The sequence below is a fragment of the Octopus sinensis genome, linkage group LG4 (genome assembly GCF_006345805.1).
Source record: "Octopus sinensis linkage group LG4, ASM634580v1, whole genome shotgun sequence".
In the NCBI taxonomy this organism is placed as follows: Eukaryota; Metazoa; Mollusca; class Cephalopoda; order Octopoda; family Octopodidae; genus Octopus; species Octopus sinensis.
Window position 1 is genome coordinate 83,075,661 of NC_043000.1, and position 27,564 is coordinate 83,103,224.

Consider the following 27,564-nt stretch of genomic DNA (forward strand, 5'->3'; position numbering starts at 1 on the left):
CATTTTATTGCAATAAGAATAGGAAATAAATATATCTGTACCTTTTTCCGTTGTGCCATTGACTCAGTCAGACTCTAAAAATACAAAGATATTTATTTTAAGAATACTTAGAGAATTTTGTTTACTACCCACAGTTATCAACACAAAATCTACTTTTAGTCTCACACAGAAAGTAAAATTTTTAACTATTCTGGGACAAATGCTTTATTACAATAAAAATGAGAAATAAATATCCCTGGAAAGACTGGAAAAATTATGGAAGCAGAGAATTATGTCAGGTAACCAAAAGGGAAGCTAGGCGACATGGTTACATAGTGAAAGGAATAGCAGAGATTTGCAAATGTTCTACAGCATGAGGATCAGAGGCATGAGGTGTTCAGGATTGCAAAGCAGTGTATCAGAGAGAATAGAAATGTGGTGGATGAGAAATGTGCATGAATGGATAATGGTATGCTTGCACTTAGTGACTCAGAAAAGAAAGATGCATGGAGGTGCCACTATGAAAGGTTATTAACTGTGGAAAATGAATGAAACAGGGAGAGTCTTTCAATTATTGAACCAATTGAGGGACCAGTCATCAGAATTGATAGTAGTATAATAGATATGGCAATTAAGGATGTGAAGACAAGGAAATCCCCTATGTCATTGGGTATCACTGCTGAGATGATTAAAATATCCGGTGGTGTGGGATACAGCCTAGTCACTCACATAGTTAATCAGGTTACTCAGGAAGGTGTCATCCCCAATGATTGGTGTAGTAGTATTATAGTTAGCTGCTACAAGGGTAAAGGTGATGCCTTAGATAGAAACAAGTACAGTGGTATCAAACTGCTTGACCAGGTCATGAAATTTATTGAGGGAGTTGGAGCTCAATTGATTAGGAATAGAATTAAACTAGATGAGATGTTGTGTAGTTTTGTTCCTGGGAAGAGTACTAAAGATACCATCTTCCTAGTGAGACAGTTACAAGAAAAGTATTTGGCCAAAAGTAAACCATTGTACTTAGCTTTCATTGACCTGGAGAAAGCTTTTGACAGAGTTCCCTGCTGTTATCTGGTGGTCTCTAAGGAAGTTAGGAGTGGCTTGTTAGAGCTGTAAAAGCCATGTACAGCAATGCTGTTAGTAAGGTGAGAGTCAGCCATGAATACAGTGATAAATTTAGCATACAGGTAGGGGTTCACCAGGGCTCGGTTCTTAGAACACTCTTATTCATCATAGTCCTCCAGGTCATAACAGAGGAATTCAAAACTGGATTCCAAGTATGGAAGCAAAACCTAGAATCAAAGGGCCTTAAAGTTAACCTAGCAAATAACGAAGTTGTTGTCAGCGAGAAAGCAGATAAGACTCTCTTTCCATCAAGTAAATGGCCCTGCTCAATATGTAGGAAAGGAGTGGGAAGTAATTCCATATACTGCACCCAGTGTAAGCAATGGACACATAAGGGAATCACAGGCAGATTAACAGATAATGTCACCTGCATGTGTGGCAGATGTGCAGGAACAACAAGCACTAAGAGAACTCTAGACTTAGACCCTCTCAAATGCCCAGAAGGCTCTCTTGAGGTGGTAGATAGTTTCTGTTACTTAGGTGACCAGATTAGTAATGGTGGTAGATGCTTTGAAAGTATTGTTTCTAGAATAAGAATAAGATGGAACAAGTTCAGAGAGCTATTACTTCTGTTGGCAACAAAAGGACTCTCTCTCAGAGTGAAAGATACATTGTATGATGCTTGTGTATGATCGGCTTTACTCCATGGTAGTGAAACATAGGCTCAGAATGCAGAAGACATGCATAGACTAGAGAGGAATGAAGGCAGTATGCTTCGCTAAGATGTGCAACATCAGTGTACAAGATAAAGTGCAAATGTGTTGAGAGAAAAGTTAGGTATAACAGAAATTAAATGTGGCATGTAGGAGAGGAGACTACTTTGATTTGGACATGTAATGCATATGAATAAAGACAGTTATATAAAGAAGTGCCAGTGACTAAAAGTGGATGGTACCTGTGGAAGAGGGAGACCCAGGAAGATCTCAGGACTGTTGCAGGTCATGTAGAAAAGACAATGGCCTGAGATGTTTGGTGATATGAGCTTCTAGAGAAGACCTGCCTATGTCAGTGAAATTGAGTGCTAGAAAAATTATGTCCCACCCATATGTAAGGATAAAATTTTCACACACCCTACCTCAAGAAACCAATCAACATCTCCTCTTCCAAACTGAATCTTTTCTCTTCCTCACATTTCCTCTTCATACATTATGATTATCTCCCACTTGCCATCCCTGCCCTCCCTGCACTGCTCACTGTTTCCCCTCCCCCACTTTATACCCAGGTTCTCACCAGTCACTGCAATCCCCACCACTACTCCCAACTCATGCCTTCTTGGCAATACCTGGCCACATATATTATGACCTCCATACCTTGAAGGCATTCACTGGCAATTGCTACAATTTATCTCTCTGTTTCTGTCTCTGTCTCACTATAACCTTTCATCATCTGACATATGGTCACCTCCTCCAATGCCTCCTCCCCTCTCAAAAATTCCTTGTCTTGGTGACCTTGCCGGTGCCATGTAAAAAGTATCCAGTCTATATTGTGAAGTGGTAGGGCATCCAGCTGTAAAAATCATGCCAAAACCAACCTTGCTTGTGCTGGTGGTACATAAAAACCACTGAGTCCACTCTGTGGGGTGGTTGGTGTTAGGAAGGGCATCCAACCATAAACACCATGCCAAAACAGACACAGAAACCTGGTGTAGTCTTCTACCTGCCTGCCTCCTGTCAAACCATCCAACCCATACTGGCATGGAAGGTGGATATTAAACAATGATGATGTATCTTTTTCTGATGTGTAACAGACTCGGACAGAAAATATATGAATTCTGTAGACAAGGCCAGAACAGTACTGCAGGAGTATTTTTCATCACAGATGAGTGAATTTTGGAAGAGGGGCCTTGCAAGTCTACCAGATAGATGTAATAGCATTGTATAAAATGAAGGAGAGTATATTTTAGATGAAAAAAAACTTTCTTAATTATGAAAAATAAAAGAAGTATAAAAAAAACTGCATTATTTATGGGATGACCCAATATATATATATATATATATATAGACATATCTTTATTACTGTCACACTGCCTTCTGCACATGCACGCTTATAGTTGGTACTATTGTGGTCACATGATTGAAGTTTGAGCCAGACTATGCTGTTTTTCTTTCTGGTTTTACAGTGTAAACATGCTCGCTCCACTAGCAATGTGCACCAAAGAAGAACAAAGATCAATGATCTGATTTCTCTGGTCAGAAGGTGTGTCAGGTGCTGAAATTCATAGGAAGCTTTTAGCACAATAAAGAGACAGTGCTCAAACTTCAATCACAGGACCACAAAAGTGCCAAATATAAGCGCATATGCCCAAAAAACAGTATAACAATAATAAAGATATATAATGGCAAAAGTGTAAATAATTTTTGACTTCCCCTCACATATATATATCATCATCATCATCATCGTTTAGCGTCCGCTTTCCATGCTGGCATGGGTTGGACGGTGCAACTGGGGTCTTGGAAGCCAGAAGGCTGCACCAGGCCCAGTCTGATCTGGCAATGTTTCTACGGCTGGATGCCCTTCCTAACGCCAACCACTCCATGAGTGTAGTGGGTGCTTTTTACGTGCCACCTGCACAGGTGCCAGACAAGTCTGGCAAACGGTCATGGTCGGATGGTGCTTTTTACGTGCCACCAGCACAGAGGCCAGGCAAGGCTGGCAACGGCCACGATCGGATGGTGCTTTTTACGTGCCACTGGCACGGAAGCCAGTCAGGGCAGCACTGGCAACGGCCACGTTCGGATGGTTCTCTTATGTGCCACCAACACTGATATCACAGCGACAATTTCCATTCATGTTGATCAATTTTGATTTTTGATTTTTTGATTTTTTGATTTTCACACAACTATCTTCATTCATTCTCGCCACATGGCCATACCAGCACAAACGTCTCTCTAGCACACAGCAAATGATGCTTCTTAGGTCCAACTTCTCTCTCAAGGTACTTACACTCTGTCAAGTATGAACACTGACATTACACATCCATCGGAACATACTGGCTTCATTTCTTGCGAGATTACGCATATCCTCAGCAGTCACGTCCCATGTTTCACTGCCATGTAGCATGGCTGTTCGTACACAAGCATCATACAGTCTACCTTTTACTCTGAGCGAGAGGCTTTTTGTCCCTAGCAGAGGTAAGAGCTCTCTGAACTTTGCCCAAGCTATTCTTACTCTAGCAGTTACACTTGCAACACATCTGCCCCCACTACTGACTTGGTCACCTAGGTAACGGAAGCTATCAACTATTTCTAGTTTTTCTCCCTGGAAAGTGACGGGAGTTGGTCTCAGAGCATTTTCGGTGTTTGTTGCTCCTGAGCATCTGCCACATACAAAAACTATCTTCCTAGTTAGCCTTCCCTTGACGTTGCTGCACCTCTTGTGTGTCCATAGCTTATACTTGGTGCATCTTATAGAGTTTCTACCTACGCCTTTCCTACAGATCGAGCAAGGCCATCTACCTAAAGGCGTTTGTGACTTGTCTACCTTCCTACTTATTAGGACTTTGGTTTTAGCTAGGTTGACTCTAAGGCCCTTCGATTCTAATCCTTGCTTCCACACCTGAAACTTCTCCTCCAGTTCTGATAGTGACTCAGCAATTAGAGCAAGGTCATCAGCATAGAGGAGCTCCCAGGGGCATCCTGTCTTGAATTCCTCCGTTATTGCCTGGAGGACTACGATAAATAGGAGGGGGCTGAGGACTGAACCTTGGTGGACCCCTACCTCTACCCGGAATTCTTCACTGTACTCGTAGCCAACCCTCACCTTACTAGCAGCGTCCCTATACATGGCTTGCACAGCTCTCACTAACCATTCATCTATCCCTAATGTCCTCATTGACCACCAGATAAGAGATCGGGGGACCCTGTCGAAAGCTTTCTACATGTCAACGAAAGCCAGGTACAGGGGCTTATCTTTGGTTAGATATTTCTCCTGCAGCTGTCTTACCAGGAATATGGCATCAGTGGTGCTTTTCCCTGGCATGAATCCAAACTGCATCTCATCTAAACTAACTCTCTCTCTAAATAGTTGGGCTATGACCCTCTCCATAACCTTCATTACCTGATCCAACAGCTTGATACCTGTAATTATTTGTATCTAGGGCGTCACCTTTACCTTTGTAGCAGTTGACTATTATGCTGCTACACCAGTCATTGGGTATGACTCCTTCGTGTATTACCTGGTTAACTATACGGGTGACTAGGCTATAGCCTGGGCTTTCCCTGTCTTCATGCTTCTAATTGCCTCAATTACCAAGAAACTGTCAACTCGGATAGCTGGTCCCTCTGTTGGGTCGACATTCGGCAGACTCTCTTTATCCCATTCATTTTCTTCATTCAGCAACCTTTCATAGTGGCGTCTCCACACCTCTCTCTTTGCATCCTCATTTAGCGCAAGTGAACCATCATCCATGCGAACACATTTCTCTCCTACCACATCATGATTCTCTCTCACACACTGTCTTGCAACGCGAAATACCTCAAGTCTTTGGTCCTCACGGCGCAGAACATTGGCAAATTTTTTCTTATCTGCTTCCTCTCTGGCTAAATAAACCTGTCTCCTAGCTTCTCTTTTGGCAGTCTGATACAATTCCCTGCTACCCCCATTTTTCCAGTCCTTCCAAGCCTGTCTCTTTTCTCTAATAGCCCTGTCTACAACATTGTTCCACCACCACGTTATTCTAGGTCGAGAGGGGACTTTGCACCAGACACAGATCTGGTCAGTGGCTCTCAGCAGGTTGTCCCTTAGAAACGTCCAGTTGTCTTCTACCCCCTGTGATGCTCTATCCCCTTCTACTTCGTCAAAGGTTTCAAGTAATATGTCCCTAAATCTCTGTCCATTTGCAGGATCTTTAAGCTTCTAGATCCTTCTTCTCCATGTTGGTCGTCTTCTGGTCATCCTCTTAGTCCTGATCCTAAAGTCACTAACTACCAGTCTATGTTGTGGGGTACATTTTTCGCCTGGGAAGGTTTTGGCATTTATAAGCAGCCATCTTTCCCTTTTCCTGGCAAGGATGTAGTCAATTTGGCTGGTATGTCGACCCGATCGGTAGGTGACTAGGTGGCTGGTAGGTTTCCTGAAGTTAGTGTTGCAAACCATGAGATCATTTGCGTCGCAGAACTCCAGGAGCCTGGTTCCCTCCTTGTTGCGGGAACCATAGCCATAGCCTCCAGGTACACCATGGAAGCCCCCAGCATGTTTTCCAACATGCCCATTGAAATCACCAGCCACAAAGAGAAGGTCTCTGTTGTTCGTCAACGAGGTAGTCTGCAGTAAGGCGTCATAGAATTGGTCTTTCTGTCCATCAGGTAGCCCTGGCTGAGGGGCATAGGCCGATATAATGGTTGCTAATCCATGATGAAGCACTATTCTAATCTTAAGTATTCTGTCACTTACTCTGATTACCTCAAGTACCTTATCTACCCATTTTTCAGCAAGAAGTATACCCACGCCTCCAACCCCGTCAGTGTTTCATATATATATATATATATATATGTACTAGGAGAAACATGTAGCATTGCTTGGGATTAAAATGGCATAGTTTTTTATTGTTTTAATTGATTCAGTCATGTGACTGTAGCCAAGCTAGAACACCACTTTTAGTCAAAGAAATCGACACCAGGATTTATTCTTTGCAAGCCTGGTACATATTCTATCGGTATGTGTTGCCGAACGGCTAAGTTATGGAGACATAAACACAGCAACATCAGTTATTAAGTGATGGTGGGGGTACAAACATAGACACACATGCACACACACGCAGACACACACACACACACACGTATACATATACATACATATATTAATTTATATATATACATATATATATATTTATACATATACATATATACATACATATACATGTATATACATATGTACACATATATATATATATATATATATATATATATATATATATAAATATATACTGTTGTGTCTGGGGAGAGTCATTCTCTTTTGGTGCCTTATAATTTAACACACTCACCAGTAAAATTTCCAATCATTTCTTTTTCATTTTTCTAAAATTTTCATTGCGTCTTGCAACCTTTTCAATAGTTTTGTTATATATATATATATATATATATATATATATAACAAGAAATAATATTTGTCTCTTCTAATAGAAACAAAAAGGTTTATAGGACTTAAAGAAGGGCTCAAATATAAATGAGATGAAGATAAAGAAGAATCGGTTATAGAACAAATATTAAGTTTGGGTCAACGACTTTACATACAACACCACCCCTCAAACATTTAACCATATATAAAAATCACCATGGTTCCAAAACACATAAAAAATAATACATATAAAATCACAGAAAGTAAAAGTATATAATCGAATAAAATACTAATAGAACAGCCTATCAAAAATTTTAAATATAAACGGCTAAACATTCAAACAAAAACTACCAAAAAACCTAATAGACAAATATGAAATAAGTAAAGGTAAAAATAAAAATAAAATAAATATCTACCGACTAAAAAAGTTTTAGAGGCAATTAAAATATTTTTTAAAAATTAAAAAAAAATTTTTTTAAATATTTATTCTGCTGATGGAAACCCCGGTTCTGAGCAGGTAAGTTCTGATACGTCTAAGGTTAGTAATGCCAACATGTTGCTCCCGCTGGGTGTATCGAACCCCAGTAATGAGAGACGTGAAGGAGTGAATGTGGGAAATCGGACAAGTAATATTGGTAGTAGAAATAATGTTAGGAATGGCCCTGGGAAACCATGTAATTGTAGAAACCATGGATTATGTCCCCTTGATGGGGGTCTAACTAATTACTAATGCAATTTATAAATGCGTTGTTAAGGATGAGGATAATTTAGATAAGTTTTATATAGGTTGTACAGTAAATTTTAAGGTAGGTTATATATATATATATATATATATATATATATATATGTGTATATATATATATGTATATATATATATATGTTGGAACACTGTGGTTGACAGGGCTATTAGACAAAAGAGACAGGCTTGGAAGGACTGGAAGAACGGTGGTAGCAGGGAATGGTATCAGACAGCCAGAAGGGAAGCTAGGAGACAGGTTTATTTAGCCAGAGGGGAAGCGGATAAGAAAAATTTGCCAATGTTCTGAGCCGTGAGGATGAAAGACTTGAGGTATTTCGTATTGCAAGACAGTGTGTGAGAGAGAATCGTGATGTGGTAGGAGAGAAGTGTGTTCGCATGGATGATGGTTCACTTGCGCTAAATGAGGATGCAAAGAGAGAGGTTTGGAGATGCCACTATGAAAGGTTGCTGAATAAAGAAAATGAATGGGATAAAGAGAGTCTGCCGAATGTTGACCCAACAGAGGGACCAGCTATCCGAGTTGATAGTTCCGTGGTAGCTAAGGCAATTAGAAGCATGAAGACAGGGAAAGCCCCAAGCCCATCAGGAATTACTGCAGAGATGCTCAAAATATCTGGCAGTGTCGGCTATAACCTAGTCACCCGTATAGTCAACCAGGTGATACACGAAGGAGTCATACCCAATGACTGGTGCAGCAGCATACTCGTCAACTGCTACAAAGGTAAAGGTGATGCCCTAGATACAAATAATTACAGAGGTATCAAGCTGTTGGATCAAGTAATGAAGGTTACGGAGAGGGTCATAGCCCAACTAATTAGAGAGAGAGTTAGTTTAGATGAGATGCAGTTTGGGTTCGTGCCAGGGAAAAGTACCACTGATGCTATATTCCTGGTAAGGCAGCTGCAGGAGAAATACCTAGCCAAAGATAAGCCCCTTACCTGGCTTTCGTTGACATGGAGAAAGCTTTTGATAGGGTCCCCCGATCCCTCATCTGGTGGTCAATGAGGAAATTAGGGATAGATGAATGGCTGGTGAGGACTGTGCAAGCCATGTACAGAGATGCCGTAAGTAAGGTTAGGGTTGGCAACATGTACACAGAAGAATTCAAAGTAGAGGTTGGGGTCCACCAGGGTTCAGTACTCAGCCCCCTCCTATTTATCATAGTACTCCAAGCAATTACGGAGGAATTCAAGACAGGCTGTCCCTGGGAGCTCCTCTATGCTGACGACCTTGCTCTTATTGCTGAGTCACTATCAGAACTGGAGGAGAAGTTCCAGGTGTGGAAGGAGGGTTTAGAATCGAGGGGCCTTAGAGTCAACCTAGCTAAAACCAAAGTACTAATAAGTAGGAAGATAGACAATCCACAAATGTCTTCAGGAAGATGGCCCTGCTCGATCTGTAGAAAAGGTGTAGGTAGAAACTCTATAAGATGTACCCAGTGTAAGCTATGGACATATAAGAGGTGCAGCAATGTCAAAGGTAGGCTAACTGGGAAGATAGTTTTTGTATGTGGCAGATGCTCGGGAGCATTAACCTCCGAAAATCTGCAGAAAACAACTTCCGTCACTTTCCAGGGGGAAAAACTAGAAGTAGTTGATAGCTTCCGTTATCTAGGTGACCAAGTCAGTAGTGGGGGTGGGTGCGCTGAAAGTGTAACTGCTAGAATAAGAATAGCCTGGGCAAAGTTTAGGGAGCTCTTACCTCTGCTGGTGACTAAAGGCCTCTTGCCCAGAGTAAAAGGTAGACTGTATGACGCATATGTACGAACAGCCATGCTACATGGCAGTGAAACATGGGCTGTGACTGCTGAGGACATGCGTAAGCTCGTGAGGAATGAAGCCAGTATGCTCCGATGGATGTGTAATGTCAGTGTACATACTCGACAGAGCGTTAGCACCTTGAGAGAAATGTTGTACCTAAGAAGCATCAGTTGTGGTGTGCAAGAGAGACGATTGCGCTGGTATGGTCATGTGGCGAGAATGGATGAAGATAGGTGTGTGAGAAAGTGCCAATCCCTAGCAGTTGAGGGAACCCGTGGAAGAGGTAGACCCAGGAAAACCTGGGACGAGGTGGTGAAGCACGACCTTCGAACTTTAGGCCTCACTGAGGAAATGACCAGCGACCGAGACCTTTGGAAATATTCTGTACGTGAGAAGACCAGGCAGGACAAGTGAGCCCAGCCCACTTATGAATGCCTTTCCTCCCTTGGACACAAAGACCTGTTGAGGCAAGCGAAGTCGATATAGAACCTCATCCGACGACAGACACCCATGCCAACCCCCCCTGCTTGCGAAGACATGTTGGGGCAAGCGAAATCGAAACCGAATTGAACCAGCCAGGATCCCTGGTCTGGTGGTACGTAAAAAGCACTATCCGACTCGTGGCCGATGCCAGTGCCGCTTCGACTGGCTTCCGTGTCGGTGGCACGTAAAATACTCCAATCCGACCGTACGACAGGCACCCATGCCAACCCCCTTTGCTTGTGAAGACATGTTGGGGCAAGCAAAATCGAAATCGAATTGAACCAGCCAGGATCCCTGGTCTGGTGGTACGTAAAAAGCACTATTCGACTCGTGGCCGATGCCAGCACCGCCTCGACTGGCTTCCGTGCCGGTGGCACATAAAATACACCAATCCGACCGTGGCCGTTGCCAGCCTCGCCTGGCACCTGTGCAGGTGGCACGTAAAAAGCACCCACTACACTCACGGAGTGGTTGGCGTTAGGAAGGGCATCCAGCTGTAGAAACATTGCCAGATTAGACTGGAGCCTGGTGCAGCCTTCTGGCTTCCCAGAACCCCGGTCGAACCGTCCAACCCATGCTAGCATGGAGAACGGACGTTAAACGATGATGATGATGATGATGATGATGATATATATGTATATATACACACAGTATATATATGTATATATACATATATAACTCATCAGAGTTATGGAGATGTACTTGCATAGCAAGTGATTTGACCTGAGATCGAGTGCTGAAATGAAAACAATTGCAGCGTAGAAGGTGTTTGTAAGCCATTTAAGAAACATACAAAAGCCATTCGATTCACTTCAACATTTAGCACGGATTTTTGTCAGTGAACAGGTCCCAGTCTTAAAGCGATGAAAATATTTTGACAAATTAAACTTAAATGTTGAAGGGAATCGAACGGCTTTTGTGTGTTTCTTAAATGGCTTACAAACACCTTCCACGCTGCAATTCTTCATCAGAGTTAGCCGATATGGAAAGGAATATGGCAACTGCTCTCTATTGTTGGAGGTGGATTAGCACAACCGATCAGTGGCAGCTGTGAAAAAGGTGGTGAAACAAAAAAAAGGGCTAGGGGATTAGGTTAAGAGTTATGTTCCTTGGTTAGCTGTGCTGTTAAGCAGGCATGAGTTATCTTGAATTGGGGAAGGTGTGTATTATTAATGTGGTGCTCATGCAAGGATGGGGTGTGTGATATGTGAAGTGGTGTCTTATGCATAATTCTATCTGGGGGTGTAGGTATATATAGCTGTGTTCATTGATTTGTTTTCTTTGTATAAAGGATAAAGTCGTGGTTTTTTTTTGTTAGCATGCTGTGTGTAATTTGTGTGTAATGTAAATGTTGGGGGTCTGTGCATGTGTGGGGATCCAATTTGTTTGCAGGGGTAGTGGGAGACACTCTATTTTGAGGGGTGTCTGCCTTACAGAGATGTGTTCCCCAGATGGACGGGATGCCAGTCCATCGCAGCGTTACTCATTTTTGCCAGCTGAGTGGACTGGAGCAACATGAAATGAAGTGTTTTGCTCAAGAACACAACGCGTCACCCAGTCCAGGAATCGAAACCACAATCTTACAATCATGATGCTGACACCCTAACCACTAAGCCATGCACCTCCACATTTCGTAAAATATAAACTTAATTTACTTTACCTGTTTTTTATTGTATTCCACCATAGTTGCAGCTCCTTTACCTTTAATTGGAGGTTTTGGAGAAAGATTTAATTTCCTAAAATGAGAATAATTCAATATTAGTAAGATAGTATCATTTTACAAAATTGCTTACATATACCAAAATTATAGTGAAAAACCTTTAGAATTAGAAATTAACCTAATAACAAGTAAATGAAGTAAAGGAATCTTGAAACTCTAGGGGAAACTCTAGGCGTTGACGATAACGAGCTAAACAGTCTGTTCGGGAAAACTTTCGGGCCGGGGGCCAATGGATAATTTCCAAAGGTCCCTCGCCTGGCAGTGCTACCAAGGGGCTCTGCCTGTTCGAGATAAACTCTACTGGCATGGAAGTGCCATCAGACGGGCCTGCCCGAGGTGCACCCAGGATGACGAAACCATTCTGCACGCACTCGTCCAGTGCCCGAGTATTGCTAAACTATGGGTTTATGTTCAGCTACTGTCGCATAAAGGACGGATCCGGCTATCAGCTGAATCCATAGTGAGGATTGCCCCGCCGACCTCCTTTAACCAGGAGGGCAAGACAGTTTTCCTTTGCCTAGTGGCTGTAGCGAAAGAGGTGATATGGTGGACCCGTTTGAAAGGGCTAAGGTCAGACACTTTCCTCTTTGGCCAAGGCCTCATCAACTTTTTCAAGTTTCACTTGAAAAGGAAGATGAGAGTAGAGAGGGAAGTGATGTCTGGTAGCAAGTTTATTGAAAGGTGGGTGAATGTCGCAAGAATGGCCAGTATGAACGGACCAATTCTGAGGATACACCTGTGAAAAATTAAAAGGAAATATAAAAGGAGAAAGGGGCTCTCTACCCCCCCTTTTGACCAGGCTCCCGTGGCTTTTATGGGTTTTTCCACATGTAACCTTTCGAAGTGCCTCCCTCTATTGGGAGTTTTAATTGTTACTTACATTTCGTTGTTATCCTGCTTTTGTACACGGATTTTTTCAAACAGACAAAACCCTTTATAACTTTCGTCCTGTGTTTTTGTCCCTTTATGTTTTAATTGATTTTTGTTAGCCCTTGTGGCCAATAAACGAACAAATTATTATTATTATTATTATTATTATTATTTTTATTTTTATTATTTTTATTATTATTATTTTTTCCTTCTTTCTTCAAATTTTCTTCTGTTTCTCGCTGAGTGTTTTCTGTACACCTAGGGCAGAGAAGCTCATTGTATGCATTCCCAGATTACGCAAATTCACAGGTAAAATATGTATTTAAAAAATTAATGAATAAATAAATTCATGAATGGATGTTGTTTTCACAGTGATAATGCTTTTCTCTGTACATGAGCTGTTCCAGTTAACACAATTTTTGCACTTCCTGTAAGGATGGTAAGCCTGGTATCATCTTCAAATAGGTTTCAGTACCTTTTTTTATCATTCCTAGAGATCCTACAATCACTGATACTTTAGTCGCCTTGAGATGCCACATTTTTTCAATTTCTATTAGCAAGTCTTTATATTTACTGATCTTGTCAAATTCTTTCGCCGCTATATTGTGATCACAAGGAATACCCATGTCAATTAATAAACACATCCTTTTTGTCTGATCTTTTATGATAATATCTGGTTCATTAGCTTTTATAGTTTTGTCGGTATGTATGGGTAAGTCCCATAGAATCGACACATTTTCTCTTTCAGTCACAGTTTCAGGATGGTGTTTATACCATTTGTCAGCGGTTTTGATTTTATAATGCTGACATATTGTCCAGTGTAAATACTGGCCGACTCTGTCATGGCTTGCTTTATATTCTACTTATTATTATTATTATTATTATTATTATTATTATTATTATTATTATTGAGTGAGAGAGCAGCGCATGCCATCAAAGTAACACTGGGGTAAAATATATGAAGTCCAGTATACCCATCATGCCTACCTATCTGATAAGGATACACCAGGCACATGTACTGCAACCATATGTGCATGACATGGTGATCCTATATCAAGATAAACAGCACATGACTTTGTAGGTGGGACCCAGTATGAATTTTCTTCAGGTCAAGTAGCCCATCCCACTCAAAAGCTCTCTGAATAAGGTTTGTTTAAGAATGTTGAACGAAACATCTCTGTTTCCAAAGGTGAACTGTGCCTACAGTAGAAATAATAATAATAATAATAATAATAATAATATAATGATAATAATAATAATAATAATAAACATAATTGTTTATCCTTAATACCTCTCTCAAAGCTGCTCAATGACGCGCAGTACGGGTATAAAATGTTTGATAAAAATATAAATCATCTCGTTTACATGGATGATTTAAAGCTTTTTGCTAAAAATGACGAACAACTCAAGGGCTTACTAGCGATAGTCAAACAATTCAGTGACGACATCAGAATGCAATTCGGCCTCGATAAATGTGCAAAGGCTACCTTTATCAAAGGAAAAATGACAGAAACATCTAACGTTAACCTTGACCAACAGAATGTCATAAAAGAACTAGACCCAGCGGAGAGCTACAAGTACCTAGGGGTAATTGAAGGGAACGGAATAAGGCATTCAGAGATGAAGGAAAGGATCAGGAGAGAATGCTATCGAAGAGTGAGAGCAATACTCAAGACAGAGCTGAATGCAAGAAACAGGATCGAAGCGATCAATGCATTAGCCACACCAGTCGTGACTTACAGTTTCAATATTGTTAACTGGTCAATTACTGAAATATGTCAGCTCGACAGAAAAATAAGGAAACTGTTGACAATGCATAGAATGCACCACCCTAAGGCAGATACAGAACGACTCTATCTGCCAAGAAAAGAGGGAGGCCGTGGTCTTTTGCAACTGGCAATAACAATGAAGATTGCTACAATTGGCCTAGACACCTACCTGAAAAACTCTGAGGACTGGATGTTAAAACTTGTCTCAAAACATGAAAACAAGAAAGCATCATACTCAGTCACAAAACAGGCAAAGGAATATCTAAGTGAATTCCGAATACAACCAATTTCGGAATTAGAGATAAATATACAAGAAACAAGCACAGAAAAAGCTAGGCGCATGAAAACCCGTGCCAAAACTGCGGCCTTAGATATTCTGAATAATAAATGGCAAGAAAAACCTCTCTATGGCAAATACCCAAAGAGAGCGAATAATGCAGATATCGACAAAGCCCTGACCCATCAATGGCTAATGGCCTCTGGCTTAAAATCTGAAACAGAGGGGTTTATCATAGCAGCTCAAGATCAATGCCTACCAACAAGAAACTACCAGGCCAACATATTAAAGAACGGCAGTAGCCCAACATGTCGTGTATGCCGACAACAAAATGAAACCATTGACCATGTTGTCTCCAAATGCAGTCTTCTAGCGCCTACAGAGTACCTCAGTAGGCATGATAGAGCTGCACAATATATTCACTGGGTAATTTGCAAAAACCTGGATTTGCCCCATGAAAAAAACTGGTGGGAACACAATCCACCTCCTGTGCTTGAAAATGACCACATCTCACTCCTCTGGAACTTCACCATTCAAACTGACAGGAAGATAGATGCAAATAGGCCAGACATTATATTGAAAGACTTCAGACAAAGAACATGCCTCCTCATTGATATGACTGTCCCAATCGATATAAACGTATCTGTCATGACCTACCAAAAACTGAGCAAATATAAAGATCTTGAAATAGAAATCAGCAAAATGTGGAAGCTGAAGACTAAAACAATACCTGTTGTCATAGGTGCCCTGGGAATGATAGCGAAAGGGACTGATTGCTACCTAACTCAGATACCAGGAAACCCCAAAATGGCAGAAATTCAAAAGATAGTGCTCATGGGAACTGCTCATATCCTACGCAAAATACTCTCTATGTAATCCCAAGGTTTAAAACAAACTTTTTTTTATTTATTTATTTATTTTTTTTTATGTATTAGACATTCACTAGTACAACACCAGAAAAAAAAAAAGAAAAAAACCCCCAAATATATGGCACAGAACTTCTAACCTGTTGTCTCTTGAGGTCTCTGGGTGAGACTTGGAGCCAACTTGTACAGACATAAAGCAAAAGTCAAACATAGAATAATAATAATAATAATAATAATAATAATATTATTATTATTATTATTATTATTATTATTATTATTATAAAATTTAACTTCTCAGAACACTCCATCTTACTTATTCTGGTTAATTCAGTGAGAGTGGACAGCAACCTATTGTCTCTCTCAGAGTCTCTTTCCACAAATTATAAGACTTGGCACTTAGATGCTAAGTATTGTGAAAGATACCTAACACCCAAGCACCAATCTCAAACTCCTCACAATCCTCAGCAGAGCAGTTTTTTGAGCATGTCCTATTATTATTTTCATATACACTCAACAGATGAGACTGTTTGAAAAGCAAAACATTGGGCTACAACAAGTAACCTTAGGTGGCAAGAACCCTCCTAAGTATTCTAGCTGTCCTTAATAACACTGTTTTCTAGAGCTGTACTAAACTGGATTTTATGCCTATTTTTCTCTATTCATCTGTTCAGATCTTTAGGGTAGTTTTCAATGCACCTATAACTATTGTGATACATTTTACCTGCATATTCCATAGTCTCTGTCATGCAATAGCTAGGTCCTGGTACTTTGCTATTTTTTTCCATACTTCTCATATTAATGTTTTCATCATTTGGGACTATAAAGTCAGTTATCTGGCACTTTCTATTCTCTTTATCTACTGCTACCAAATCAAGCCTTCTAGCTTCTATTACTCTGTCTGTATGAATGTTCAAGTCCCACAACATCTTATATTTCTTACTTTCTAGTACTTTACTGGGTCCATGTTCATACTATTTATCAGTAAGTTCAAATCCTAGCTCTCTACTTAGCTCTCAGTGGATTACTCTCCCTAGATTGTCATGTCTTTACTTGTATTCTTTCTGTGCCAGCATGCTACATTCACTTACTATAATGGTAATGCTTTCCTCTTTTGATCTGCATAACCTACATTGGGAATCTACTTGGTTTTTGTCTATCTTGGCTTATATCCAATTAGTCCTTAATGCTTGATTTTGTACAGCTACTAACAAAATGACTGTCTCCCTCTTTATCTTTCCTTTCTGCTACTATAACCATGTCTCACTACTACTATCTGCTGCAACTATCTTTGGGAATCTACCATGAAACGCCTTTTCTTTCTAGTTAGATAATTTCTGTTCTTTTTTTCTGGTTTTTAACTTCATTTAGGTTTTTAGTTTCCCTATGTCTTGCTGTGACTCTAGCAGCTTTTAATAAACTTTTTTCACTATTACCTACATAGGAGTCTACATCTACTCTAGCTAACTCCATGCAGTCTTCTACTGATATTAACCCTCTTCCACCTTCCTTTCTAGGTAGGTATAATCTTGCTACAATCTTCTATTATTATTATTATTATTATTATTATTATTATTATTATTATATTTTACTTCTCAAAGTTCTTAATTTTACTTGTTCCAGTTAATTGTGTGAGAGCAGACAGCCATCTGTTGTCAAATGTCTTACAGGGTCTCTTTCTCATGAACTATATGACTTGGTACCTAGATGTTAAGTATCATGGAAGATACCTAACATCCAAATACCAATCTCAAACTCTTTGCTATCCCCAATAGAGCATGCTCTATCCTCTTGTCAATTCCAAGTTCTCTGACATATTTCTCAAACTTAGTTGTTAGTGCTCCAAGTATCCCATGTTTCTTGCCATTCTCAATTGAAATCCAGGTAGATGACTTTGCTCAGGAATTCAGTTGACTATGCCTTCTTCTACAAATATGCAGTGGCCTCATACCAATGTAAGTATTATTCAGATGGGTGGAGGTGTAAGATGAAATGGTAAATGCTGTTAACATACCAGTAACATAATATTCAAACCAGCTGCCAAGAAAGTGTTAAATATACAATTATCTATTTACCTTAGCCACTAATTTCAATGGGTTTATAAGCAGTGTGTTTGTAGATAATTAAGGAAGGTGCACAGTTACTGACAAAGGTGCACAGTTACTGACAAAACTTCAACTAGAATTGAAATAAGCAGCATGTACAGTTGTTTCTTCATTTTATCTCCATAACATATTGTATATACAGATGTAACATTTACTTTCATTGTAACATACAGTGCTGGTTAAAAATTCTACAGATATGTTTTACATTATATTTATTATAGCTTACAGTAATGTTTATTTTTCATTTTACACAAAGACTCCTCTTCACAGGAAATTAACTAGTAAAACAGAAATCAATAATTTAGCCTAATTTTATGAACAGGATTAAGGACTCATGTCAAAGTCAGGCAGAACTGTAATTTATTTCAATTTAAGATGAAATTTCAAACATCTTAACTCTAATAAAGATAAATATCTATTCACTTTACATACTAAGTAGTAAGTAAGTAAAATCCCTAGTTAGTGACTGGAGGGGGAGGCTGTCCTCTCAGCCAATATGCTGCTGTGGGTGCCATCTTCATCATCATCATCATCATTATTATTATTATTATTATTATTATTATTATTATTATTATTATTTTTATTATTATTATTATTATTAAACATCTGCTTTCAATTCTGGCATAGGTAGAACAGTTTGACAGGGAACCAGTAAGCTGCAGGGCTGCACCAAGTTCCAATGTCATCTTTGGCATAATTTCTACAACTGGATGCCCTACCTAACACCAACCTCCTTACAGAGTGTACTGAATGCTTAGTAGTTTTACCTGCCATAAAAATTATGCAACTCATCACAAAGACTTTCAATAGAAGCATATTCTCTTTCATGAATGGCTTGGTGGAGGACACGGATTAGGAATTCATGATAACTCATTTTCTTTTTGTGTTTGCTTGCTGTAAAAAACAAAAAAAAACAAAAACAAAAAAAGCCTATTAACCAAATATCTTTATGGTAAACGATAATTAACAACAAATAGAAAAATGCACAGAAATAGGGTTTGTAAGTTAAATAGCTATATTTTGTCCCAGGCAATTGAAAAATTTGATAATTTAATTACCAACACCCAGAGAAATGAAAATAACATGAGATGTGGTAAATATTGCTTAACAAACCTTGTTACACATTGTAATATTAAATTAAAAGATTCAGTAGAAAGGAGGCTTGGTCAGTAGTAAGGGTGAATGCACATATTTCTCTCAGACCATCAAACATATGGTCGGTATGTTTTATATTCTGGAGTTAGATATGTAATTTAACAAAGCAGGGGGAAAGAAGTATTTACACAACGCACTAATGTTACTGTTACACGAGGTTAAATGCTCTCTGCCAACGGCTCATAGCAAACTGCTTCCTGAATTGCTGACAGTTCTTTATTTTATAGCAATGTGTCAGTCCGATTTTAGTCATATGTGGGTGGTCAGAATACTTTCACAACAGTATGTCATCCTCCCCCTCCTCCTGCTCCTGCTCCTCCTCATCATCACCATCATCATCCTCACCAACATCATCACTATCTAATGTCTGTTTTCCATCCTGGCATGGGTTGGACAGTTTGACTGAAACTGGTAAGGCCAGGGGCCCACACCATACTCTACTGTCTATTCTGGCATGGTTTCTATGGCTGGATGCCCTTCCTAACACCAACCACTTTACAGTGTATATTGGGTGCTTTTTTTTTGTGGAATCAGCACAGTGCTTTTAGCATAGCACCAGTACAAAACATGGTACCAGAATGAATGTGGCACCAGCACACATGTTTCTTAACCAGAACGTGTAATTAAATTCCTATTTCTCCCTTTGCAAATATTCACAATTACACTATATGATTAAAAGTATCCGGACACCCTGTGAAACGTGTGTTTACCATAGAGGCTGCCACAATACTACTATTTACTATGCAGAACACATGCTCAGAGATCTTAGTAGCTGGCAGACAGTGCTAGGCAGCAGAATTCAGGCCGACCTCCCATGTTAGCCCCTAGAGACTGTCAAGTGTTGAAACCTTTCACCACCTGATTGAAAGTATGCCTGCAAGAGTGGAGGCTGTCATCAAAGCTAAGGGTGGGCCAACACTGTAGTGACTGCCAGTGTTCCTGATGGAGGTTGGCCCAAACTTGTACTTCATTATCAGGTGGGTGTCTGGATACTTTTGATCACATGGTGTATATGTATCTATAATTAGACACTGAAACATAAATTTATGTACTTATTTAGACAAGTTGTATTGGCCAAAAGTCTTTCATAAATCTTTCTACATCATGTTCTGGCCCCTTCTTTCATACACTAACCTCTCATCTCTTCACATAAAGCAGCCTCTCTCTTCACTGTTGCCCCATTCAATCAAATGGGATTTTAATCTTGTGAGCTGTATAATGACATCAGTAGTGCTGGTGCCATAAAAAAATGCACCCATTACACCATATAAGTCATCAGCATTAAGAAAGGTATCACTGCAGAGACCCTGCCGAAGTAGACACTGGAACACAAAGTCCTCAGACTCGATCCTCTAATGGAAGATGGATATTAAAAGATGGTGCTGGTGTGGAAGATGAATCCTTTACTTTCGTCAACTCTTTACACACACTCTTCTACTCACACTCCAGACACCCCCAAGTGTCTCAAAATGTAACCCCTACTAAATTCACTACTGTCTCTGCACCTATTGGATCATCTAATCAGTACCTCATTGCAACTGCCCAACAAGCAACCACACATTATGCAGTGCTTCTTGTAGCTGATAACAAGAAATTAGCAGCAGCATGAAAGGCAGTAAATGAAATCAGTTGAAGGAAGAAATGAAATATTTGCAGACTGAAGGCTCATAGTCAACAAGAGAGGATTGAATCATGGAAGAAGCACTTTGAAGATCTAGACAAAGTTCCAGCCATATTCAAATTGAATTTTTTCAAGTGATTGGTCAAGGAGAAAAGTGTAATGAAGGCAGAAGGTAAAGTTACCTTCTTGAATCATAAGGGCTGGTTTTCCTGTTTCATGGTGTATATATTCCCCACCTGGATGAGATGCCAGTCCATTGCAGGATTACTCATTTTTGCCAGCTTAGTGGACTGGAGCAACATGAAATGTATTGTTTTGCTCAAGAGCACAACATATCACCTGGTCCAGGAATCAAAACTACAATCTTACAATCATGAGTCCAATACCATAACCACTAAGCCATGCATCTCCACTAATGAAAACAGAAGGGGTTTTAGAGGAATGCAATTTTGAGGTAGAAGATCTTGAAGGAGTCAAATATAATGAGAAAAGCAAGAATCAGTGAGCAGGTTTGTAAAGGGATTGCATGCAAATAGCTTTCACTCAGACATATCAGGAATATTGAGTGACAAGCAATTTAGTTCTAGATATGGGGAATTGTGACCCATATATCTAAGTAGTGTAAAGGCAAGCAAATGATAATTTTTAGTTGCTTACTAGACTTACTACCCAGCCTTACCTAATAAAATATTGATGGAAATGTTTGCCAGTTTGTAGAATGGGTATTCACGGTACTTATGCATGTACATATATTTAACCTAACTTCTGAACTTATTTAATTGGAACGATCCAAACAATAGTAATCAGTTTACATGAGTAGAAGCCTTTTTTTAACAATTTTTATCCTGAAAATCATCTGTTACTTTTGTTTTAAAGTGAAAGTGGGAAGAAAGTGAAAGATGTATGAACATGTATATGAAATAGATGTGTGTGTGTGTGTGTGTGAGAGAGAGAGAGAGAAAGTGTGCCTCATACCTATACATGAGAACACATGTTCAGTCACTCACACACACCCTCTCTCTCTCTCAGTCACACACACACACACATGCACACATACTTACAAAAAAAGATGTAGGCATATGTATTGATGTATGTATGTATATATGACAATACATCCCTTCACTCTCACTCTCTATTTTCTCTCTCTCTTCCTCTCTTTCTCTCTTTCTCTCTTTCTCTCTCTTCCTCTCTTTCTCTCTCTCGCTCTCTCTTTCACACACACACATCTATTTCATATACACAAACATACATCTTTCACTTTGTCCTCTCTTTCATTTTAAAACAAAAGTAAATAGGTATAAAATTTTTACAGAAATTAACGAACTCCGAATGATGAAATCACATTCAGTTAAAAATATTTCTAAATGATTAAAATATTGTGTACGTCAAAAAGTCAAAGCTTTTTTTTCCCCTCCTTAGAGAGTGCAAAGACAATTTGTGTGTACATGTCACAGATAGTGAACGTGTGTTTGTGTATTCTGTATATGTGTTGATGTCATGGAAGCCATGTACTTTTTCATCAAAAAATAACAAAAATTGTATTTAATCACTTAAATAGAGGTCCAAATGTCACAAAAAGTTATACTGTACTGCTGAAAGTAAATATGAAAATAAATATGTAAAAAAAATTAAGATAAAATATACTATTTCTGAGATATTTTGGTAACACACAAACATCCCTAGAGTTAGTATTATCAAAATTATTCATGAATGTTGAGAATTCAAGATCAAATACTATTTTTTTCTGTTAAAGTCAAAAGACTAACAGCAATAAAACATGCTTCATAAAACATGATTTCATCATTCCATCATTTATATAAGATCTATTAAAATAGTGGCACAGGCATGGATAAGTGCAGATGTGGATAGACACAGGTGTGGATAGAAACAGGTGTGAATAGGCACAGTCTGTGCAGTAAAACGCTTGCTTCCCAACTACATCCAGGTTCAGTCCCACTGTATGGCACCTTGGGTAAGTGTCTTCCATTGTAGCCTTGGGCCAACCAAAGCCTTGTGAGTGGACTTAGTAGACGGAAACTGAAAGAAGCATGTCATATATATATGTATATATCTATGTGTGTTTGTGTTTGTCCCCACCATCATGCTTGACAACCGGTATTGGTGTGTTTATGTCCCTGTAACTTCGTAGTTCAGCAAAAGAGACAGATAGAATTAGTATTAGGCTTAAATAATAAGTCCTGGCATCAATTTGTTTGACTAAAACCCCTCAAGGTGGTGCTCCAGCATAACCACAGTCAAATGACTGAAACAAGTAAACTAATAAAATAATAAAAGAATATGAAATATATCTAGCAACATTACAATTATAATTTCTAAAAGATTTAATGAAAGACTAAAATTTCTTAGAATTCACTTACCTTCCTTATTTCCTTGACGGCTGGATGCTATTGAACAATAAACTAATCCAACACTGCTATCTTCATCCTTAACAAAAGATTCAGCCTCATTGTTGACTTATGAAATTGATGAAAGTTTTCAAATATTTCAGAAAGGAAAAGAAAATGAAAATATAATTTGAAATTCTTCCAACTCATATCTTATGAAATATTATGAGAAGAAACCTATTTTTTTTATCTAACTGTATCAATGTGTATAATCCAAATAAAAAGGTAAATTATCTGATGTAAAGGTCATCTAACAATGATTAATCCCACCTTGATAATAATAATAACAATAATGATGATGATGATGATGATGGCTTCAAACTTTGGCAAAAGACCAGCAATTTTTTAGGGGAAAGGAAAGTCAATTACATCAACCCTAGTGCTCAACATTATATTTCATTTTACCTTGAAAGTATAAATGATCAAATTATAAAAAATTTAAGGTGATCTTTCATTTTATAAAAATATGAGATCAGAAATCAACCACCAAAACAGCAAACCTAAAATCAGTTCAACAAGGAACAAAGAAAGACAAAGGGGAAATTAAGCAATGAAAGGAACAGAAAGAGGAAGGAGTTACAAGCTGTACACTTCAGTCCAAAAGGTGTGGGTAGCTGCACTCCACAGACATAATAGCAAAGCAAAGGCATTGCCATAGTGTATGGTCAGCGGCACTCACTGCATCAGCCTTATGAGGTTGATTTTATGGATGAAATCATCAATGCAGGGTCCAAGAACATTCAAAGCTTCAATGGTGGCTGGTGTGAATAGATAGTGGCTGGCTGAACTCCAGTACTCAGTTATCTTTTCTGCATTGCGGGTGGTAACACCTGGATTTGAGGCAAATGTAAAGTTGGAAACTGAGAAAATATGTTACAGCATATTGCATCCCAGATTAGGGATTTACCTCCCTTGTATGGGAAGAGGGTTATTCCATTGAGGTACTTACTATCCTTGCAGTCGAGACTTGCTGGCTCCAGTTGTGGTGGGAAACCCAGCCACATCGAGGCCCCTTCTGATGATATCATTCAGAGCTGCATGTCTGGATGACCAGCCCATGCTATGGTAGTATAATAATGGGTATAATGGGTACAGGCTGAATTCATTTACTACAGCTCCACAGGGGCATTTGTGTTCAACTGGTACTTATTTATTGATCCCAAAAGGATGAAATGTAAAGTCAACCGCAACAAAATTTGAATTCAGAATATAAAGAGAGATGAAATGTCACTAAGCATTTTGTCCAGTATGCTTACAGTTCTGTATGCTCACAACCTTCTTTGAACTACTACTACTACTACTACTACTACTACTACTACTACTACTAATAATAATAATAATAATAATAATAATAATAATAATAATAGACTGGTGTAACCTCTGCATCTGTGGGAGTCCTGTGGCAAGTTATACAAGGCAAATTTGGTGTCCCTAGCCTTAGCTAGCAACTAAGTTACAGTTGGTGTTGTATTTGGGGTGACCCTTTACATGAGAATCTCAACTAAATACACCCAGGGAGCAAACCCTGCAGAAAATCATTCTCATTCATTACAATGATGATAACTAATGCTAATCCAAATAATGGGATAAATGGGAAGACTCCCCTGGATGTCCAAGATACCGAATCTCCTGCACTCAGCAGGGGCCTCTCAGAGTACAATAGAGTACTCCCACACCAATAAAAAAAAGGAACAAGAACACACAATGCTGCACACACCCCAGCAGCAGAAGTTGTTGCAGGGGATGGAGTAGAAATTTGCCTGAAACTATCAAAACAACAACAACAACAACAACAACAAAAACAACAACAACAACAACAACAGCAGCAGCAGCAGCAGCAGCAACAACAACAACAACAATAACAACAAAAACAACAACAACAACAATAATAATAAAACTTGTCAATAGCCTAAAAATGCTTTTGATAGTCTACCACATAGCTGGATTAAGAAATGTCTGGAAATGTATAAAATAGCTCCTACTTTGCAAAAATTCTTGTCTGTAAGTATGAGATCATGGAGAACTACACTGACTTTGAACAGTGACAATGAATCTCTTAATGCTGGAGATGTAAGAATTTCATGTGGCATTTGCTAGGGTGACTCTTTATCACCACTCCTCTTTTGTCTAGCTTTAATACCTCTCTGGAAATTGCTCAATGATGTACAATACAGTTATAAAATGTATGATAAAAATATAAATCATCTCATTTATATGGATGATTTAAAGCTCTTTGCAAAAAATGACCAACAACTACAGGGCTTATTAGCAATTGTTAAACAATTCAGTGATGACATCAGGGATGCAATTTGGCTTTGATAAATGTGCAAAAGCTACCTTTATCAAAAGAAAAATGACAGAAACATCTAATGTTAATATTGACCCGCAGAATGTCATAAAGGAATTAGAACCAGTTGAGAGCTACAAATAACTAGGTGTATTTGAAGGAGACAGAATCAAACATTCAGTGATGAGGGAAACAATCGGAAGAGAATGTTATCGCAGGATAAGGGCAATACTCAAGACAGAGCTGAGTGCATGAAACAGGATCAAAGCAATCAATACTTTAGCCATACTAGTTGTGACTTACAGTTTCAATATCATTAACTGGTCAGTTACTGAAATATGAAATCTTGACAGAAAAATATGGAAATTATTGACAAATCATAGAATGCACCACCCTAAATCAGATATAAGACAAATTTATCTACCAAGAAAAGAAGGAGGCCATGGACTTTTACAACTGGAATTAACAATGAAGATTGCCACAATCAGCCTAGATACCTACCTGAAAAACTCTGACGACTGGATGTTAAAACTTGTCTCAAAGCTGAAAACAAGAAAGCATCATACTCAGTAACAAAACAGGCAAAGGAATATCTACGTGAATTCCAGATACAACAAATTCCAGAATTAGATGTACTAGAAACAAGCACAGAAAAAGCTAAGCATATGAAAACTCATGCCAAAACTGCTGCTTTAGATATTCTTAATGATAAATGGCAAGAAAAACCTAATAGTGCCAATGTTGACAAAGCCCTTACCCATCAATGGTCAGCGGCTTCTGGCTTAAAATCAGAAACAGAAAGATTTATCATAGCAGCCCAAGATCAATGCCTACCTACAAGAAACTACCAGGCCAACATATTAAAGAATGATAGCTGCCCAACATGTCATGAATGTCAACAACAAAAGGAACCCATTGATTGTGTTATCTCCCCATGCAGTCTTCTTGTGCCTTCAGAGTTTCTCAACAGACATGATAGAGCAGCACAATATATTCACTGGGTAATTTGCAAAAACATGGTGAGAACACACACCACCTCCAGTGCTTGAAAATGATCACATCTCACTCCTCTGGAACTTCACAATTCAAACTGATAGAAAGACAGATGCAAATAGGCCAGACATTATATTGGAAGACTTCAGTCAAAAATCACGTCTCCTCATTGATATGAGTGTCCCAATTGATATAAATGTATCTGTCATGACCTACCAAATACTGAGCAAGTATAAAGATCTTGAAACAGAAATTGGTAAAATGTGGAACCTCAAGACTAAAACAACACCTGTTGTCATAGGTAGACTAGGAATGATAGCAAAAGGGGCTGATTGCTACCTAGCTCAGATACCAGGAACCCCAAAATGGCAGAAATTCAAAAGATAGTGCTCATCAGAACTACCATTATCCTACATAAAATACTGTCTATGTAATATCAAATTTTAAAACAAATTTATAATTTTCTTATGTGTTCTTAAACATTCTCTAGAACATTACTATGTGCAAAACCAAATATATGACACCCTAGGCATAACACCAACATGAACTTCTAACTTGTTGTCTCTTGAGGTCTCTGGGTGAGACTTGGAACCAACTTGTACAAATACAAAGCAAAATCAAACATCATCATCATCATCATCATCATCATCATCATAATAATAATAATAATAATAATAATAATAACAACAACAACAATACCAGGATGTGCGGGGATGAGATGGAAGAAAAGGTTCATGACATCAATAGTCAAGGGACTGACAGGAAGAGGAAGCACAAGAGGGGAAGTGGAGTAGGGGGAGAGGTGAGGGTTGGCCTCTTCTTGCCCTCCAGAGACATTGTGAGCAGACATCAGGGAATTCACTCTCAGGTTGGTCAGATAGCATCTGGTTAAACTGGGTGACAGGGGTAGAGCAGGATCACCAGAGAGATTACTACTAGACAGGTGAAGACGAGAGAGGAAAGTAGTGAACCTCTTTTCATTTCCCATGCATGACAAGCTATTTCAGCAACCGTATACAGACATTATTGTCCCCTTGATATACGATGGTAGCAAAGATAAGGATCGCCAGTGATGTCATCAGACATTTCTATGGTGAAGGAGACGTAATAACCTGGATTTGAAAGGTCAAAGTTGTGGCCAGGCTGCAAGGCATTGAAGATGTAGCAAGCCTCATGGCACTGTAGTTAGAGGGGAGTGCACTGGCACTGTACTTCGAAATGAATGAAGAACAACTGAGTGTGGCAAAGATCGAACAGCACTTGGGAGATGGAGAGTACACCACTTTTGCTAAGCTAGGAACAGTCAGATGGACAGAGGAACAGGTTGATGAATAT

General features: G+C 39.1%; 1 protein-coding gene across 1 annotated transcript in view; it reads right to left on the bottom strand.

The window, feature by feature from the left end:
• Window positions 1-27,564, bottom strand: part of LOC115210519 (cilia- and flagella-associated protein 54-like) — a 229,776-nt gene that overhangs the window by 106,625 nt on the left and 95,587 nt on the right. Inside the window, exons 27-30 of the mRNA XM_036502203.1 lie at window positions 22,923-23,018; window positions 18,536-18,662; window positions 11,825-11,900; window positions 42-74 (exon numbers count right to left, since the gene is read on the bottom strand). Of these exons, the coding sequence (XP_036358096.1) occupies window positions 42-74; window positions 11,825-11,900; window positions 18,536-18,662; window positions 22,923-23,018 (332 nt within the window). The remainder of the gene's footprint in view (window positions 1-41; window positions 75-11,824; window positions 11,901-18,535; window positions 18,663-22,922; window positions 23,019-27,564) is intronic.